The sequence below is a fragment of the Triticum urartu genome, chromosome 2A (assembly GCF_056163025.1).
Source record: "Triticum urartu cultivar PI428250 chromosome 2A, HENAU_Tu73, whole genome shotgun sequence".
Taxonomy (NCBI): domain Eukaryota; kingdom Viridiplantae; phylum Streptophyta; class Magnoliopsida; order Poales; family Poaceae; genus Triticum; species Triticum urartu.
Genome location: NC_141874.1, coordinates 77,734,385 through 77,753,018, shown reverse-complemented (window position 1 = coordinate 77,753,018; position 18,634 = coordinate 77,734,385). Strand labels below are relative to the sequence as shown.

At 41.4% G+C, this 18,634-nt stretch overlaps 1 protein-coding gene across 1 annotated transcript; it reads left to right on the top strand.

The window, feature by feature from the left end:
• The first annotated feature begins 457 nt into the window (after window positions 1-457).
• Window positions 458-2,999, top strand: LOC147983881 (uncharacterized). Its single transcript, XM_087539622.1, has 2 exons — window positions 458-814; window positions 2,661-2,999. The coding sequence occupies exons 1-2, from the start codon at window positions 458-460 to the stop codon at window positions 2,997-2,999; spliced, it is 696 nt and encodes a 231-aa protein (XP_087395748.1).
• Window positions 3,000-18,634: the final 15,635 nt, after the last annotated feature.

Here is an 18,634-nt window from a genome sequence, read left to right as displayed (position 1 = left end):
TTCGCGGTGCATTTACAAACTGGACTCACTTGTCAGAAATCATGTCAACCCACCCAAAATTGTGGATTAGACCTAGCTACAACAAATTACCCCAATATGAGTTTTTCTGTGCAACAAACTTGTAAAATAGGTGTTCTATGCAAAAGTAACACCAAAAGTAGGTGGTTTGTGCAATTTCCTCGCTAAACCACAAGTCAAAAAATATACAAATTCATGACAAAAATTAAATGAAAGCGGTTGGGGCGTGCACGAGCGCACAACGCCATGCGTCTAGCCTCGGTAACTCTAAACGTCCACCCCCACACGCTAAATAAAGGCCGCCTCCGCCACCCCCGTCTCCCCCTCCCCCCACCCCTGCTGCTTTTCTTCCCCAAATCAGCAAAAAACCCTCTCTCTCACCTCGAACCCTACCTCCTACGAGCTAGCAACCACCTCCCTTGACCTTCGTCATCGGAAGATGAAGGCCAGGCATGAAGACGCGGCGGTGGAGAAGGACGCAGCGGTAGAAGCAGTGCAGAAGCCTGCTGTGGTCATTGCCGCCGCGGTTGGCGCGGCCGAGGGCGCCGTCGCTGTGACGGGGGGCGGTGCACCATCTTCTATGACTGCTCCGGCCGCCATCGCAGCGGTCGAGCCTGCGATCGGGGAGATGGTGGAGGTGGAGGTGGCGGTGGATCTGGAGGAGCAGAGGGTCAAGCGGAAGCGCGAGCAATACGAGCTCATCGACAACTACTACGAGGAGGCCGAGCTCGACGCTCAGGAAGTGCAGGATGAGGCCATCGAGTTTGACGAGGAGGTCGACGACGAGCTCTCAGAGGTACCACTCTGTTCTGTTTTATTCTCCTACTCTGTTTTTGCGGTTTTCTCCCATGGGGTTTTCTCCTAAATTGCATGCATGAAGGATTATATTTCGTCCAGATAGGTTATGTTTCTTGATCTCTCCCTTAGTGTTAGGATTAGTACTAGTTGTTTCATACGTTTGGAAGGAAAACCCTTCAATCTGAACCTGGCATGGAACAGTAGTCATGTAGGCCTGAAATCCCCCTGTGTGTGCAATTATTTTGTGAAGATGAGTAAGAATATGATTTAGAAACTGGTTATGAATCAGTTCTGCTCTAGAAAATGGTGTATTTGTTAGATATTAACTCTTTGATTCGTATGATTTCCAAAACGCAGGAATAGGGAAAACGTGGGATTAGAGTGGCATGTCATCTTGAATCCTACAGGATTGTATGAGTGTTTGATTGTCCATACTAAAAACGTAGGATTCTTTCAGACATGTTTTAGTGGATGGAAAATTTCCTACAAATTTGTTTATTTCATGACAGTCAACAAGAGGATCAATGATTAATATCTAGAACATGATAAGTTGACATGCAACAGTAAATATTTATCAACAGTGCTTGAGCTTCTATAAATGGTAGCTTTTAAAACATGTACTCTAGAAACAACTTTGAATATTTGTTGTTGGATGAAACCAATCCAACGGTAGACAGATGGGAAATCCCAGCATTTTTAGCCATTCGATATCTTATTTACTACAAAAGAAAAATTCCAAGCATGCGTACTATATAGAATATTGCATTTGTAAGCTTAAGCACAAGGCTACCTATGCACAAACAACCTCATAGCACTATGTTTCTCCATTGTTCTAGAATCTTGGATACTTTAACATCGCAAACTCTTTTCTTCTAAACGAATTGCTAATGCTTTGAACTTTGTGAATCTAAATGCATAATATGCACAAACATTATCACTTTATTAAAGAAAACACACACAAAAAAATGCATTCCTACAGTAGCATAGCAATGTAAGTGCATCTGAAATAATTGACATTAACTGTTGCTTTCACGCGCAATGCACGTGTGACTTGCTAGTACCAACAAGACTATCAATGATGAGAGTTTTAATCAGTTAAACCCCTGTTACAACTATGCTCTGTTCCTCAATTGTGCAACCCATTATCTGGTTTTGGTATGCATGAAACTGGGCCACATCACCGAGTCATGCATCTGGTCAGTACTGATGCATGCAATAACAATTTACGGCCACTGCCTGCCATTAACAACAAACATGGATTAGTTCTTCTCTTGCACAAATCAATCCATGAAACTATGCCACATCAGTAATCATGCATGCCAAGTCCATGCAACAGTACATTTCTAGCAACAAGATTTTCTATTGCATTCTTACTTTGTAGTATGTACTCATCTAGTTTGAATATCATTAAATTAGATATTGTCTGGTATCTCTTTATGATAAAACCAGATCATACAAAATATTGTTGCAAGAAATGGCAAGAAATGATCCTGTTTTTGGAATTATCTATTTTCAGTATGAACTAAAATATGTGCTTGAATGCAGTAAAGTGATTTGTTCATACCCTAAAACCTAAACCCTTTAGTTAATTGTCAACTTAGATTGTACAAATAGGATTACTTTAGAGGGGAGAACAGCTACACATGCAAAGGAAATAAAAAAGATCAAGAACGATAGCAAATAATACATAAACATATATTACAATATATGAGGTACATGTTGTGTGAATCATCTGATTGATCATATTTTTGTATTCCTACTTTAGGAATGTACTAGATACTCTTATGCAATGCTACATTTCTGTATTCCTAATCTGACATAGCTGTCGATCAACTAACACACAGGAAGATGACAAAGACGTGGATGATAGTAAGGAGAGCAGGGACAGCAAGAGCCGCTACGTCATCAGGAGGCTGCGGAATTGGGAAATCCCATACCACATCGGCTCCAATAGGCTCTACGGCAACATATCCTGCCCCTTCTGTTGCGTGAGTATCAAGAGCGAATACGACAGCCTGATCATGCATGGCACCTATATCGGCCGTGGTAATGGGAGGAACCGCAAGCCCCACGTCCGGGCTAAACATGCCGCTTTTAGTGCCTTCCTCAGGAAGTACGCGAAGGGGCATCTGCCATTCTATCTCCCGAGGCCTCCTCGTCCGGCCAAGATGCCGAGGATCTAATGCGCTGCTTGGTTGTTACTGCTGGCCCACCCTAGTTATGACTGTTTTTATGTTATGGTTGTCGTGTGATACTTCTGCCCCACCATACTGCTTGAACTTATGCACCGATTTATCCTTTGGGTTCTGACTGTTTAACATGCTATGTTTAAGTGTTTGGTAGTACATTGCTCATTTCTGGTAATGGCCAACTTCCACTACTACTTGCTTAGGTACATGCTAACAATAATAAACATGGTTTTCTGAAGCAGCAGTGCCAATTTGTACATGATAGGCGCCTAATTAAGCATCTACCCTATACTAATAAGCGTCGTTGCTTCATTAAACTATTGTTTATCTTGTAAGAACCTACCCTAAGTGCATTGCGGTCAACCTTGACTAATACCTCCACTATGGTGATACATGGTACATATATGTTATGACTCTAACTGAAGATGCTAATGCTATATCTTGCACTGAATTTGATATGTTTAGAAATAATGACATTCAACTTATTTCTATGGATAGTTAAACCATTATAAATGAGCTTGTATTAATAGCTACCAAAAGTAGAGCACACAAATGTTTGCCATGAGTACATACTGCCATTTGAAGCAAAACAAAGGAGCATGCATTAGTAATTGCCAGAAATGTAGCATGCACATGATTGCCAAAAGTACCTATTGCCACTTTTTGACATGCACTTAGGTTCTACTCCCTCCGTTCCAAAATAGATGACCCAACTTTGTACTAAATGTTAGTACAAAGTTGGGTCACCTATTTTGGAATGGAGGGAGTATAAGATATTGCCAAAAGTACATCATGCAAATGATTCGCATAATGACCCATTGGCAGTTCAACCAAAAGAACTGAGCATGTATCCCTAATTGCCAAAAGTATGTACTGCGAAAGCAGAGATTGCTATATTGTGGTATGTTATCATACCCTACTTTGTTACGGTTTTAGCTGGTGTTAGCAAGTCATCTTTCACCGCTCGTCGTTGCACGTTTGATAAAATACGATCACTAAATCATAAATGACAAATGTATCATAAGTAGTGCTAACTACAGTGCTACCTAGTACATACTCAAACTACCATTTGGTTGTCTTGAATGGGCTCAATATAGATGGTGCTGGCTTGCGTGATCGTCTTGACATCGAAGAAGACACTTGTTTATCAATGGTATTGCTATCAAATTTCACTCTGAGCTCTTCAATAGTTTTTGTTTTTTTAGCTTGCTCTTCATCGACAAGCTTCCTCGGGCGTCCACATGCTCTCCACTTTTTTGGGGAGCTCGGGGTGTGGGGATCCTTTGGGGAGCTCGACGTGTCTGATATCTTGCACTCAACAGTACCAATAATTTCTTGGACATCGTCTTGTGAATCCATAGGTTGCGATGCAACGTGGGCTTCATACATCTCCGCATGTACAGCAGACATCAGTGCATTCGGTAGCGTCATGACACATGTGAATAAAATAAAATATTCGTGCTTTTTCACTAACCGTTATGGGGTACTTGTATGTTTCTATGCGAAGACTGTTGCAATCTGAACGTAGCAAGCTTGAAACTATTTTCTAGCTAAATATATCTATCTGTGACTACATTTGATAAGTGACACATATGTCAGCACATCGTTCAGTCATAAGATATTCTACAAGAAAATATAGTGTTTGATTCACCTGCTCCACTTTGTCGGTAAATACTTCACCGTTCCATGTCAACATCTACTTTAGTGTGAAAAACGCACATGAATGCCTGCAGTGTTTAGTTTAGGTTTTAGTAAACTTGGACGTGTCGGCAAGAATAATTTAGGAGGTCGTATGTACCCGTCATTCTGTTGTGGTATGTCGTCATAGCGTACTACTTCCCAGTCGGTAAATTTGATGGGCTTAGCTGGTGTTACCAAGCCATCCTTCACCGCTTCGTCCATGCAGGCCTGAATCGCCTCCACCTAGCATAATACGAGTATTACAGAGGGTTACGGTGATTTGGGAGTTCATGTGCCATGCGACAGTACCGAGGCAGCAAGATAAATCTTACAAGAGTAGTTTCCTTGGACTCGTCAAATTGATTTTTCAAGGAGTTTAGGATTTGAATCTCTTCTTTGTCGAAATTGAACACCATTGCCATCCAGTGGTTATCATGCACATTCAACAGGATGTGGACCTGTTGTAAAGTCAAAGAGGACTCATTCCACGGAATAATGTAGATAAGGTAACAATTATGGTTCGGGGGACCGCTGAAATATTTCATCTACACTATCTATTACGATATATGAAAGTGAGGAAAACGGGTACCTTCCGGCGTCCTACAAATTTATTTGAAACACGCTGAACCCACGAGCTTCCACGACCCTTTGGAATAACCCCTTTTGTTTGTAAAAGCTTTCTGGTTTCATTGGGGGATATGACTGAGGTAGTATCAGTCTCAACTCTGCTGATGTGAGCATACGCCATAATAACCTGCCAAATTTGTAGTCATATAATGATGTGCCAACAGTTCAAATAGTTGATGTACAATGGAGTACAAGGGGCTTACATCACCACATATGTATTTTTTATCGTAAATTGGCTTCAGTTGTTTCGCTCTTAGGGGAATGTCTCCGATTTGAATGAGTTCAGCAGGGCCATGTGTTCCCCGAATGAAAATGGGTGCTTATTTGTCCTCAGCGGTGAGCACATAATCATTATCAAATAGAGGCTTCAACGGTGTGATTCGAGGATCGGCCTTGTTTGGCAGGACGTGTCTGGCACTTGGTTTTGGAGTTGAAGTACGTGGCGTGGATGCGTCGAACTTAGGAGTCGCCATGAAGGAATCACTGCACACATTGACTTGTTCCTACTACAACAAAAAATGGTCAATTATAATTAGTTTAGTAATACTACTTATGTGGTGGGCCATAATTATTACCTCGACGCCTGCTTTTTGTGACTCGGATTGTCGGCTGACTTTAGTTTGGTTTTTTAATTCCTGTAACAATTATAACAATAATGAATATGGAGGAACATATTCATAACAATAAAAAATGCACAACATGACATACCTTCAGTTCCCTCCTTAAGTCTTAATTTCATCCTCGGGCGGCGAGAGCCTAGGATTACTGCCAGATTTACTCTTAATGTCGATTAACTCTTCGCTCAGGTGAGGAATTTCGCATCAAATCTATGCTGAAATTCCATTAACGGTCTGCCTATCTTCTTTTCTTGCTCAGCACAACGTGCATTCAGGTCTGCAACTATCATTTCCACTTGTGCAAACGAAATAACACCCCGTTCAGAAGAAAGCAAAATGAATGAGTTTTGATGCGACCTTTTACTGATCTTTGAAACTGAAAGTTGTCTTTGTTGGGCTTACTTGGTGGCTACTCATATTTTGACCTTGTGATTGTGCTCGAGATGTATCACCTTCATCCACACATACAAACTTTTGCTTCTTGGATCCTTTCTATTGTTGGCCTCTGGTTGTCGAGCACAAATTTCCATCACAACCTTTGAATCAGGTACATTGAAACAGTAGTAGCAAATAGATAACCGGATATATACATGGGTCAAATCTAGAAACACACCAATCCATTATGAAGACCTCCTGAGGTGTAAGCTTCTGTTCTTATTACGCACGTGCATTCTTCTCATCATGCGACCGATGGTGGGGGTATAGGAGTATACATCAATTTGCCGGAACGCAGCTGCTCCCAGTACCAAATCTTCACAATAAATTACTTCGTCAATATAGAGAGATATAGAAAATAAAATCAATTGTGCAATGTTAACTAGTGATGTTGCACTAACCTGAAGCAGAGGTAGATTTCCCTGTAGAGATACTTGATCAAGAGAGTTAAATTTGTGTATGGACCTGAACAAGTGTTTCATTGTGAAACATCCCCAGTTCAATTTCCGAAGGCTTTTAATATCCGCAACAAGTTTAAGGTATTTTGCGTCGACATAACATTGTGTTGTTGGTGCTAAAACTGTGCCAATAGCGAATAGAACGAACCGCGCCAGGAAATCATTGTCCGGAGTTTTAGAACTTAAGATCGTTGTCTCAAGGTCAGCCAGATCAATGCTCCCATTGTTTTGAAACGTGTTAAACAAATTTGGATCCAGTGTGCTTTGCAGCTTTTCATCAATATCCTCCCCTTCTATCACAAGGCCAAATATATGGTGCACGTCTTCCGCGGTGATAGGAATGGGTGTTTTTCCTATGGTAATGGACGATGTATCACTATCGAAGCTCTTTGCTAGTCTTATCAACATAGTGCGCCGGAGTTTAAATACACGAATCATGTTTAGACACCCAAGACTAGTATCGCTTATGATTTTCTCTATGTGTTCTGCTGATAACAATTTCATGACTTTGGCAAGCCTTGACGGTGAGCACGCTAACTTCATATGGCCGTGCTTCCTCAAGATTTCCTACAAAAGTGGCAACAGATTTTATCGAGTATGAAAGAAGTGTCTACAAGTACAGTTTTCAAACGAAATGTCAACTACATACCTCATCGGTCATTTTGGAGACGTGTTTTTGTCCATTAGTAGCACTTTTAACAGTAGTTTCCATTTTACTGGCACCTATGGAACAGAAGCAAAACCAGTTCAATTTATTTGACCTTCATGTTGAGAAATGTGTAACAAAAATAAAATCTTATATGCAGGCATAGATGAGTTTATTAAATAATATGAACTACATGTAACTTTAAGCACACTACAGATTTTGGTCATGCATAACATTGGGGCAGTTCAACTAGGGTTTTGGGATTGCATAATCATATGACGTGTTATTTCATGAAAGAGATACCCTTGTTTTGGTATTACCTCTTCGGACATTCGTGTAGTGTGCCAAGATTGATTACAAGATAGTTCTTAATCAGAGCTATGATCAGATAATCTTGACGACTGGAATAACTTGTGGGAAACCTATTAGGGCTTTACTAGTTGACGTGCGTGTCCGAGAAAGATTAAAAAGAGCTATGATCACATAACCTTTTGTCGTCGATGGTGGCGGCCCAATGCTCCACATGGATAGTGTGTTCCACACTAGATGTGGATGTGGCGCTCGACGGCAGCAACAGGAGCAGAGGTGTGTTAAAGCGCATAGGAGGCGGCGACAACACCACTGTCGTCCGACCCCTCAGGCGACGTTCCCGATGGGCGGTGGGCGGTGGCTACAATCTGATCTTGCAGCGGTCGTGGGAGGTGGTACGGGACCTGGATGCCGCGGGTGGTTACGAGGGAGGAGCTGTAATCATGGGATTTCAGGAGATCTGGGTGGCGTGAGTTATGGGAGGTTGAAACATTAGCATGTAATTGGCCAAAACAAATGTAATGTTTTGAAGAAAAAACAAATGTGTTGTCAAGAAAGGAATGCATTTTAAGTGGTAAAATATGTTGTTTGTTCTGAAAATGCCTGAAAATTGGTCGTACATGACAAAACTTGCAACTTTGCTGAAAATGGTTGAAATTTTAACGTACCCCAATAATTACCACGGCTTGCAACCCTGCAAAGTTGGGTTGATTTCAGGTAAGTCAACAAACCAGCATGTGATTTCGGACGGTGCCAGTCAAGGCCGCAAGGGCGTGTTTGGGGGAACCCCCATGTCTAGTAGATCATCTACAATACAGAATGATGTCTACTATTTCCCACGGAATTCCATGACCAAAACAAGCTGTCATGCGAAATGCTTCTTAGTGTAGACTAAGATTTACACATGAAAAAACTTGCAAACTTAGATGAAAATGGTTCAAACTTGGCATATGTATCCCTAACATGGCCATGGATTGTAACCCTACAAACTTGGCGGTCATTTAATATAGGTCAATAAACTAACATGTCCTTTCGGAGGGTACAAGGATAGCCCGGAAGGGCCCGTCTCAGGCCATCTCCTTCAATACACCATGTACATAGGATTCCAAGTTATTTTGATGCCATCCCATGAACCAAATCAAGCATGCATGCACAGTGCATTCAAGGTTACACATGATTTTCATGATTTTTTCATTTCCTCCCAAACGGTCTACCCCCCTAGACAACCATCGAAAGTGGTAGCACATGATGCCTTCATGATTCTTTGCCTAAGGGTGGACCTAATTGACACCATACCAAGTGTGAACATTGGTTCAAACTGGATTCCATCCATGGAGTCGATGCGGTACACGCACTGCCTCCGTCGAGAACCTTCGTGCTACACTGTTGAATGTACAAACCAAGTAGATCATGCTTCATGTGGAATGAACCCAACTTAGGACATACTATGGAAAATGTTACATTACAGGCTTCCAGGACAACATTAAAACGAGTTTCAGCAAAATTTGCAAGTTTTGGCAATTGCGGCCACTTTTCGGGCATTTATGACCGAAAAATGGAAGAAAATGGAAAATCTAGTAGAAGCTTACAACCATTGTGCGTGCATGCTTCATTTGGTCATGGGAGGCCATGAAATATATTTGACAAAATATGAAGATGTTGTAAACATGGAGTTTCCCCGACACAAGCCCTTCCGGCCGAGCCTCGCACGCTTTGAGAGCAGATGCTATAGTACTATCCTGACCTGTATGAAATCGACCAAAATTTTTGGGGTGAGTATTGAAGGCCTTGTTAGGCCTCCATGCCATGTTTGAACCATTTTTTTGTAAAGTTTGCAATATGATTCACATGTGGCCAGTTTTCAAGTATTTTCGGCCGAAAACATTACTTTACATGCAAATTTTTGTGTAAACTGAATAGCATTTTTGCATGCTTGCTTGATTTTGTCATGAGATGAACTTTAAAATCTTGGGGGAATTTCACAAATTTCATGTTGTACTTGCTTCACAAAGTGGACAGTGCAGTTCGAAGGTTCTAGACGGGAGCAGTTGATGTGCCCGAGCTTTCATACGACATGGAATCCGGTGTAGGCCAATGATCCCACTAGGCTTGGTGTGTCAACTATGTCCACCATAAGACAAACAAAGTGTAATGCATCATGTGCGCCCTGCTTTCGCTGTGTGGCTATGGGGGTAGACCATGCAGGCGATGTTTCTTTTTCGCTTCGAAATTGCAGAAGGATTATAAATGTTGGCCAAATTAAAAACCATTTTGAATGCATTATTGATTTTGTCATGCGAGATCATGAAATAAAGTTGGCATCATTTGTGGATATTGTAAACACGGAGGTGCTCCAATACGCGCCCTTCCTTTGGGCTAACATGGCATCCTCTGAGAAGACACATGTTGGTTTGTTGACCTTTCTTAAATCAACACAAAATTTTTGGGGTAACAACTCATGGTCATGTTAGTCCTCCATGCAAAGTTTGAAGTACTCTAGTAAAGTTTGCAACTAATGTCACGTTGGGCCAGTTTTCGGGCATTTTCGATATAAAAAATCCCAATACGTGGAGAAGTTGTTGAAACTAAGAACCATATTTGCATGTTTACTTGATTTGCTCATGGGAGGGCATGAAAAAAAGTTGGAATCATTTGTATGTGGTGTTAACATGGAGGTGCTCCCGGACTCGCCCTTCCGGGCTAGCCTGGCACCCTCCGAAAATGCTCGATGGTTTTTTCACAGATCATAAGTCAACCAAACTTTTTTGCGGTGCCAATTCATGGCCATTGTACGCCTCCATGCCTAGTTTGAACCATTTTCGGCAATGATTGCAAGTGTTGTCACGTGTGGCCACATTCGGGCATTTTCGTCCGAAAATGAAAAACTTCACTAAACTAAAAACCATTTTGCATGCTTGCATGAATTGGTCATGGCATGTATAGTTGTGAAACTTATTTGGAAAATGGACAAGGCCAATTTTGGAATTATATATCGTTCGTACTTGTTTCGAACCAAAAACCTAGTTCACCCTTATGAAATGTATTTTTTAGCACAACATAATGTTTTTTTAATCTTGATGATATATGTTAAAAGATCCCATAACTCACGCACGCCACCTCTCCCAAAATCCCGTGATTGCACTGCCTTCCTCCTAAGCACCCGTGGCATCGGGGCCTCCTACCACCGCCACGACCGCTCCAATATAAGATCGGAGACGCCGGGCGTACGCGCTTTTCGAAATCTCCGGACGCCGCCTCCGCCATCCTCAGCTTAGGGGTCGGAAGTAACTGCTCTTTTCGCCCCCTCCTCCTCACATCCCTCTCTCGATCAAAAATGGTTAAGGAGATCAGCGCGGTACGTATTTGCACTATAGAATCTGTCAGATCTAAATTCAACTGCTAGCACTAATCTTTAAGACTGTATGTACTAGTAATGAGATTGATCTCGATTCTCAGTGTGGCATTTTTTTGGACACCAAGGGTTTGTGCCCTGGTGAGCATCGTATGAGGGAGTTTTGTACCGTCACCCTGCGCGCGGGATTTGCAAACAAGACAGTAAGATCCAGTCTGGCATGACCCGTAGCAAATATCATGAGAAATTTAGTACTCCGTCCGATCCAAAATTAATGTGTTAGATCCATGTAGATACGCATGCATCTAGTCATGTTTTCTGCATAGATACATCTGTATGTACAAAAATTTGTCCACAAACTTTTGGACGGAGGCAGTAATATTGAACGATATTGTACTCGGACCCTTTGTACTCAGTCAATTGTTCGTAATGTTTACTGCAAAAAGAGTTATATTACATGTTGATTTCTTAGATGATAAAATGGTTTTGTGTACGTGCATGTAAATTTAAATCTTCTATGGGGTTATATGATAATACTGCTAAGAAGTAGTGAACTATACTATGCTAGTCATCTATGATTGGACAAATTCTTTAGATTAACAGACAGTTCATATATATTAACAATCGTACATATGCTACTCAGGTAATCCCCTGCTATGATAGATACAGTTTCATGCAGAAATTTGGAGTGCCCTTGGGAAAATATGGGAACTTTGAAGCAAGTTTCAGTACGAACGAGGGGTTTGAATTCCCATGTGAGATTACCAATGACAATGAGTTTACATACATTTCGGGGGAGTCTTGGAAGGAATTTGTTAGAGTTTACACGCTACATGTGGGTCAGGAGATTTACGTTCAGTACTGACAATTCAGAAGTACCAAGTAGCGTTGTGACAACTGGGAATTTGCCTACCATACATCCGAGTAAGATACTTTTTTGCTCCTACAAGTTTTATTACTCTAACTTTATAATGTACCATATATAATAAATTAAATTGTCTGTGATATAATATTGTAGCATACTACCAATTGTCCAACGAGAAAAGAGATATTATTGACAATGTCGCTATAACTGAGGGGACAAGCTTAAACTGGAGAATGATGGAGTATGTCATACGCCAAATGATGGACCTTGACAAGTTAGTGGAGCGTCATGATGGTGGAAACTATGATCAAGGAAGAGCATATGCTTTCCTCCATATGTTGACATGGTCAGATTGCAACAAGAACTTCTCGGTAACCATCTTTCTGTTCTTCATTTACTTTGTGTCATTTCAGTATGTTTTTAGCTTTGTTCCAAATTAATTGTTATTCCTTTAGTGCATAACATTAAGTTGCCATGTGTTGATGTAACAAATATTGTTTTCAAACAGAAACTGCCTAATCATGTTGTCCCCGAAGAAATGGAGGAATATGGTGCCATAATCATTGTTTGTCATCCACACAGTACTGTGTCAAGTACATACACCATTTCTGATATTGACGATCGTGTCTGCGTCAACGAATGGAACGAGTTCATTAAGAAGGAAAAACTCTTTTTGTTAGGACAGAAGGTGCTGATGTTGTTGTACCTGGGAGATCATGGGATTTATCTGTTTGTTTCGCATGTTCCTGATGTGCCTCTAGAGTAGTTTTGGCAAAACGTAGTGTGCAAAAATAAATTAAGGGGTTTTTAAGTCATTGCTGTAATGAGGTACTTTATTTTTATTTCATGGTACTCTTGTGTTCATGCACAACATAGTGGGCAAGAATTTAAATGGTCCTTTACGTATTTCCATTCGATTGCCTTCATTGCAACTCATTTTATTCATTATTTTTAGCAATTTTAACATGCTCCATCTTACCCCTTATTTTCTCATAATAGTCAAGAAGGTAAGAAATAATCAAAACAACTATTTCATGCAATCATCGTGTAAGATTTAATTCTTACTCTTACCTGTCATGTTAAAAGAGGGGTGGGGTTGTAAGAGGTATCATGTTAGAACACCTCTTCTTGTTAAGCTATTATTACATGTGACCATGATAATCGTCTTGATACGATCACAAATATATTATTTCTTCACAATCAACATCACACACAACATACACAACACCATTACACTAGCCGTCAACATCTTCAACATGAAAACAATTTGTCTCCCTAGTCCTATAACATCGTATAAGCTTGGTGCTTCGTAATGGTTGCCACATTGCTCTGACTGTAATTTGTCCTGCCTCCAATGTTGCCACTCTTGGTACATGCATTCTTTTCCCACTGTTTCTTTGCGCGTTGTAGATGTTCCCTTCTATCCTGTGCCGCAACCATTGCATCAAGGGCATAAGCTCCAACAAGGACACTTGTACCAACAAGATGATCCACGTACTCTAGTTCCCAGCGCCAGAAATCACATGGATCCTATGAATCAAGTGAACACAAATCAAACCAGCACTAACGAAACAGTAGAAAAAAAATACTCATGCAGTAAATGTCAACCCAAAGTGTAAAGGGATTGTACATGGTGGTGCTTGCACTTGTAGAACACCCAACCATTGTGCTCTTCGGTACTGGAGAGATAGAATCTAACCATTTCGCCACAGTCAGGGAAAGGGATCAGGGGCACATCAACTGATCGGCCCCTCAGCGCGCACCTAATCGAGCTCGACGACGACATGGTTGATTTGGTGTCAGGCGACTGCGGCAATGACAGACGGTGGTCGTAATCCTTTGGGTAAGAGAAGAACTAGGGACTCCTCCGCTGGGCTAACAAACCCTAACACCAGCACCAGAGCATCGTGCTTCCTCTAAATAGGCTAACTAACAAATCTTCCAACCGACTAACCCACCCTAAAATCACGGACGGACCATCCATGCGCATTACTTGTAAATATATCGTCAGATATCACGGGTGATATGTACCCTTCCATCGTACTGCATATCCCTCCCATCTTTTCTTTCCGCATATCGCTCCTTCCTTAACCGCCAGAAAGTTTTGGTGTCCAGAGGTAGCCATCGCCGGGATAATCGCCATCGCCTTGCGGAAGCCCACGCCGACGCCGGAGTAAAAACAAAAAGGAACCATCCTCCACGTCTCCTCCCATCTCTTGAAACGTTCAAACATTTTTCCGTTGATTGGACCAAAAAGGAGTTTGTGATGAGATTAGAGATGCCATATTTGTGTGCAAGATCTTTGGTATTTGTTCCTAGCGGATTAGTTTTCCATCGATGGTACTATTTTGGTGCAATATTGTGTGTGCTTGTCTTTACTTGGAGTAAAGGCCATTATGAGATTATATGTGATTGCAAGTTCACAGTAGTTCATAATACGATCTGGTTACGAAAATATTATGTTGGTGGAGCTAATTTTTTAGCCCTTTCTGCTATACTGGATTACTATGAATGATTTGTATAAGGTTGGAGTGAAGAATTTTATGCATGAGCTTTGTGATTGGTTGTTAGGGGATCCTGATCATACGATCTAGTTATGGATATATTTTTTGTCGTTGGATTTTCTTTACAAGACCTTTAGGCTATGTTGTATTAGTAGGAATGATTTGGATGATGTGTGATTTAGCCACTTAGATGTGGCGTACAAAGACTTGTTCTCAATACTACAATAAAGGAGGTGTTGTTGAAGGAGTTGCTGCATTATTTAGGACTGATTTGGATGAGGTTGTTCATACCAAATTAGGAATACGAATTTTAGGAGATTAGAGCTTTTGCTGGAAATTCATGACTCAGTTTGTCTCACACACACCATGCTATTCTATATTACGAGGTATTTAAATAGTCCTATGTTTTAGTCAGAATCGGTATATTTTGACAATCTGGATCTCATTAATCACATTCTACTATCTGGTGTTGTAGGCACCATGGATTCACATGTGCATGGCAATAACCATGCGGAGTATGACAGGTTGTTGCGTGAAGCCCGCTGGGAGATCGACGCGAAGGTCCAACACGAACGTGATGAGATGGACAGGGCACTCAAACAAGAACGTGCGTATGTCGATAGGATGCTTAAGGATGAGCGTGTTGATATGTCTCAAAATATTAAGCAGATGCGTGAAGAGACAGAAAAAAAGTTAAATCAGGACCGCGAGGTCATGGAAAAGAAATTCCAGCTGGCATACAAGGAGATGCAGCTTAAATTGCAAAAGGACCGGAAGGTTGCCGACTGCCTTATACAGACAGAGCGTGTCAACATGGACGCGAATGTGTTGTAGGCACGTGCCAATATGGACATTAGGCTGCAACAGGAGCGCAAGGACATGGACTACGAGGCTATGGTGGAGCAGGTCATGATGGAAGGAAAGATACTGGAAGACCGTGCGATGTTTCAATCCAATGTTCAATGCCACATCAGTCAACCGCAAGAGCATGTCTTCAGTACTCCCCCTGTGAGTACCTTGCAACGATGCTATTCAGTCACGATCGTGACTGATATTGTGTATGAATAGTTTTTTATGAGTAACTTTGTGTAAGCTATTCATATGCAGTCCAAGAAGTGTTACGCGGCCTAGTGATGTCGATGTCACCCGTTGAATGCCATAGTTCTCCACTCGAAGAACATGTCTTCAATTCTCCCCCTGTAAGTACCTCGCACCCATGGTAAACATTCACATCCAACATTTTGTATGACCATATTTAATTCGTGTGTAACTCTATGTCGGCGATTCATACGTAGGCTACGCACATCCCAGTGACGGAATAATCCCGAATCCTGGCAGATAAAGTTTGCATCCCATATAATAATGAGGTAACTTTGTCGCTATGTTGCTACACACATCCAAAATTATGTATGAAACTTTGGTGATTGCAATGTATTAAATTTGACGTGAGATACTCGTATGTAGGTGCTGGTAATGGAATTTTACATTCATAAGGATTGTGAGCTTTCGCATGTCCCGACAGGATACTTTGACGAAAGACCCATTGAGATGAGATTGTTTGAACCCGGCGTATTGGACTATGATTTTCTCATGAAATAAGTGGCTGGATATGGTTATAAAAAGGATTCAGATTTGTATCACTTCTTACCTGAGCATGCGTGCGACCTACTAGAAGGAATGTTCCTGATTTCAGGACCAGGTGATTTTGCAAAGATGATTTCCCGTCAGAATGGCATCAAGACATATCATTTGTATTTGGTGTATAATCGTCCACCGAAAGATGATTATGAGGGGTGGTCGGACATTGATTCAGAGGTTCCTATTCTTCATGTTACATCAATTTTATAGTTTCATCATCCTTAAGTTTGTCCTAATACGTTCGTATGATTTATGACAGGAACTGCGCATCCAAGACATGCAGCATGAGGAGGCTCTGGCTAGAGAGCTTGAGGCAAAGGAACAACTGAACTCCTTAGGTTACATTGATGTACCATGTAAAAATATGGGAGGAGGTGGGTTGTCGCCAATCCTGACACAAACTCCAACGACCAATACGAAGAAGACACTGGATTTTGGCACCAGAGACGAGCTTCCGGATGAGGGCTAATGTTATTTGAATTTTTTTAAGCTGGAGACAACATTTTTTGGGTTTTTTTACGAATGTTTGCAGTTATGGAACAATTCATTCACGATGGAGGTCTTGTAACAACATTTTTGGTAGAATGTGATTTCCATTTCCGATGCGACATGCATGTGTTTATACCCAACTATACACTCCGTCCGTTCCTAAATATATGTCTTTTATGATATTTCTGTATGAACTAAATACGGATGTATATAGACGTATTTTCGAGTGTACATTCACTCATTTTGCTCCATACGTATTTCATAATGAAATCTCAAAAAGTCTTATATTTACGAACGGAGGGAGTAGTTGTTAGTGAGCAGGTGCTGCAGGATCATGTACAATTGCGACTGAATTTTTTTTGCTGCAAAACGGTGCAGGAAATAAATCAAACGGACATTTTATGTGGCACAACGTGAAAAAAGTGCTGGCGAATCATCCTAGGAATCCGCAGAGTTAGACCAGACGAGATCTGCTCCGGGATCGGTGCGGTGTCAGGGCGCATCGAAGCGCAGGCGGATCCCTGCCAAAGCTCACGAGAAAGGGTCGTCGCACGCGCGCGCATCGTCACCCGGAGACAGGCCAACCGAATTAATTGGTGCGGGCCCCGCACATGTACGCCTATCAGGCCCAGTTCGATAATCCCGCATGATCCGCCTGCTGTGGACTTCGTTCGTGCATGCATGATTACCAACGCCATGCATGCACGTAGGTTTCCCACGTCCGCCACGCCTCCTCCCCCAAAGCACGACCCATTCAAGCAATTCAGCGTGGGCCGGCCCACGTCGCGCCAATCTCGTGCCAGGATCACGTCTTAATATTTTTAGTCCCACCTCGCCCCCCAAGCAAGTGCTGCACCGGCTTAAATACCTTCATCTATTTGCTTATTACAAGCGTTGGTTTTCCTTGCACTCTGTTTGGGGGATATGCAGGATGAATATGATTCATCATCTGTATTCATCTTGTATATTCTTCAATTGGAGAGTATGGATGACTGATGTATTTTTTTCACATTTATAGAAAATGTAAAAAAGAGAATTTGAAATAAGATGTAATATATATTTTTTATAAAGTTATATTATCCTACTTATTATAATTTTGTAAATGTCACTTATTTATAAGAAAAGAAAATATAAATATTTAAAAACTTGTGTTTGATAAAAATACCTTTTGAATTTTTTGTATGTTATTTTTAAGGCATCATGTAATTTTTATGTTATTTTTTGAGTGGTCAGGTAATTTTTATGTAAACAGAAGGAAAAGGAAAAACAAACAAAAGGAAAAGCATGGGCCAGTCTAGACATCTAGACCCACGTGTGGTCCAGCACGCGGGATAGGCTGGCCTGTGAAAGCCCTCTAATCTGGCACATCTCATGGGCGCACCAGGGCAGAGCAGACGGTGGTGGGAGTTTAGTGCCACCTTGCCGAGCGAGAGGGAGACACACCAGCTTATATACCCGGGTGTGCCTCCCCACTCAAGCTCCTCTCATATGCAGGCAGTACTTTGCCTAATTATCATGCTCTTTGCCCCATTGGGCCTATGAGCAGAAGAGTAATCTGCACCACGGGCCTGCATCCTGGCCCATAAACTGTTGGGTTCCTAGTCGTATACAGGCCGTGGTGTATGAAATCTCCTGCCTCTAGTAGGTGGGCATTTTTTTGCATATTGAAATTAGTTTTGATCTTCTTCATATCACCAACAAAATTTTACACATGCTCACTGACTTACCTAGCTTTGTTTGTGCAATAGATCATGTGTGCCAAAATTTAGGTGATTTGGAGGTGGTCGAAAAAATCACCGCATTCAGAAGGGACCATTTGGTCTAACTTAAGCCATTTTTTGCACAAAGGTGATTTTTGCACCACCTCCAAATCAACCAAATTTTCTTTTACACGGTGACTCGCATGTGCCAAACATGTCTATGAAAGAAAACTTGGAAAATATATATTTTACGATGCCCCCTTAGGTATAGACCGATGTTCTGATCAATCAGTCTATAGGTCAGTATAA

Coding starts and splice junctions, on each gene's coding strand:
- LOC147983881 (XM_087539622.1), top strand. CDS start 458: ATGAAGGCCAGGCATGAAGACGCGGCGGTGGAGAAGGACGCAGCGGTA. Junction 815..2,660: donor TCGACGACGAGCTCTCAGAG/GTACCACTCTGT, acceptor ACTAACACACAG/GAAGATGACAAAGACGTGGA.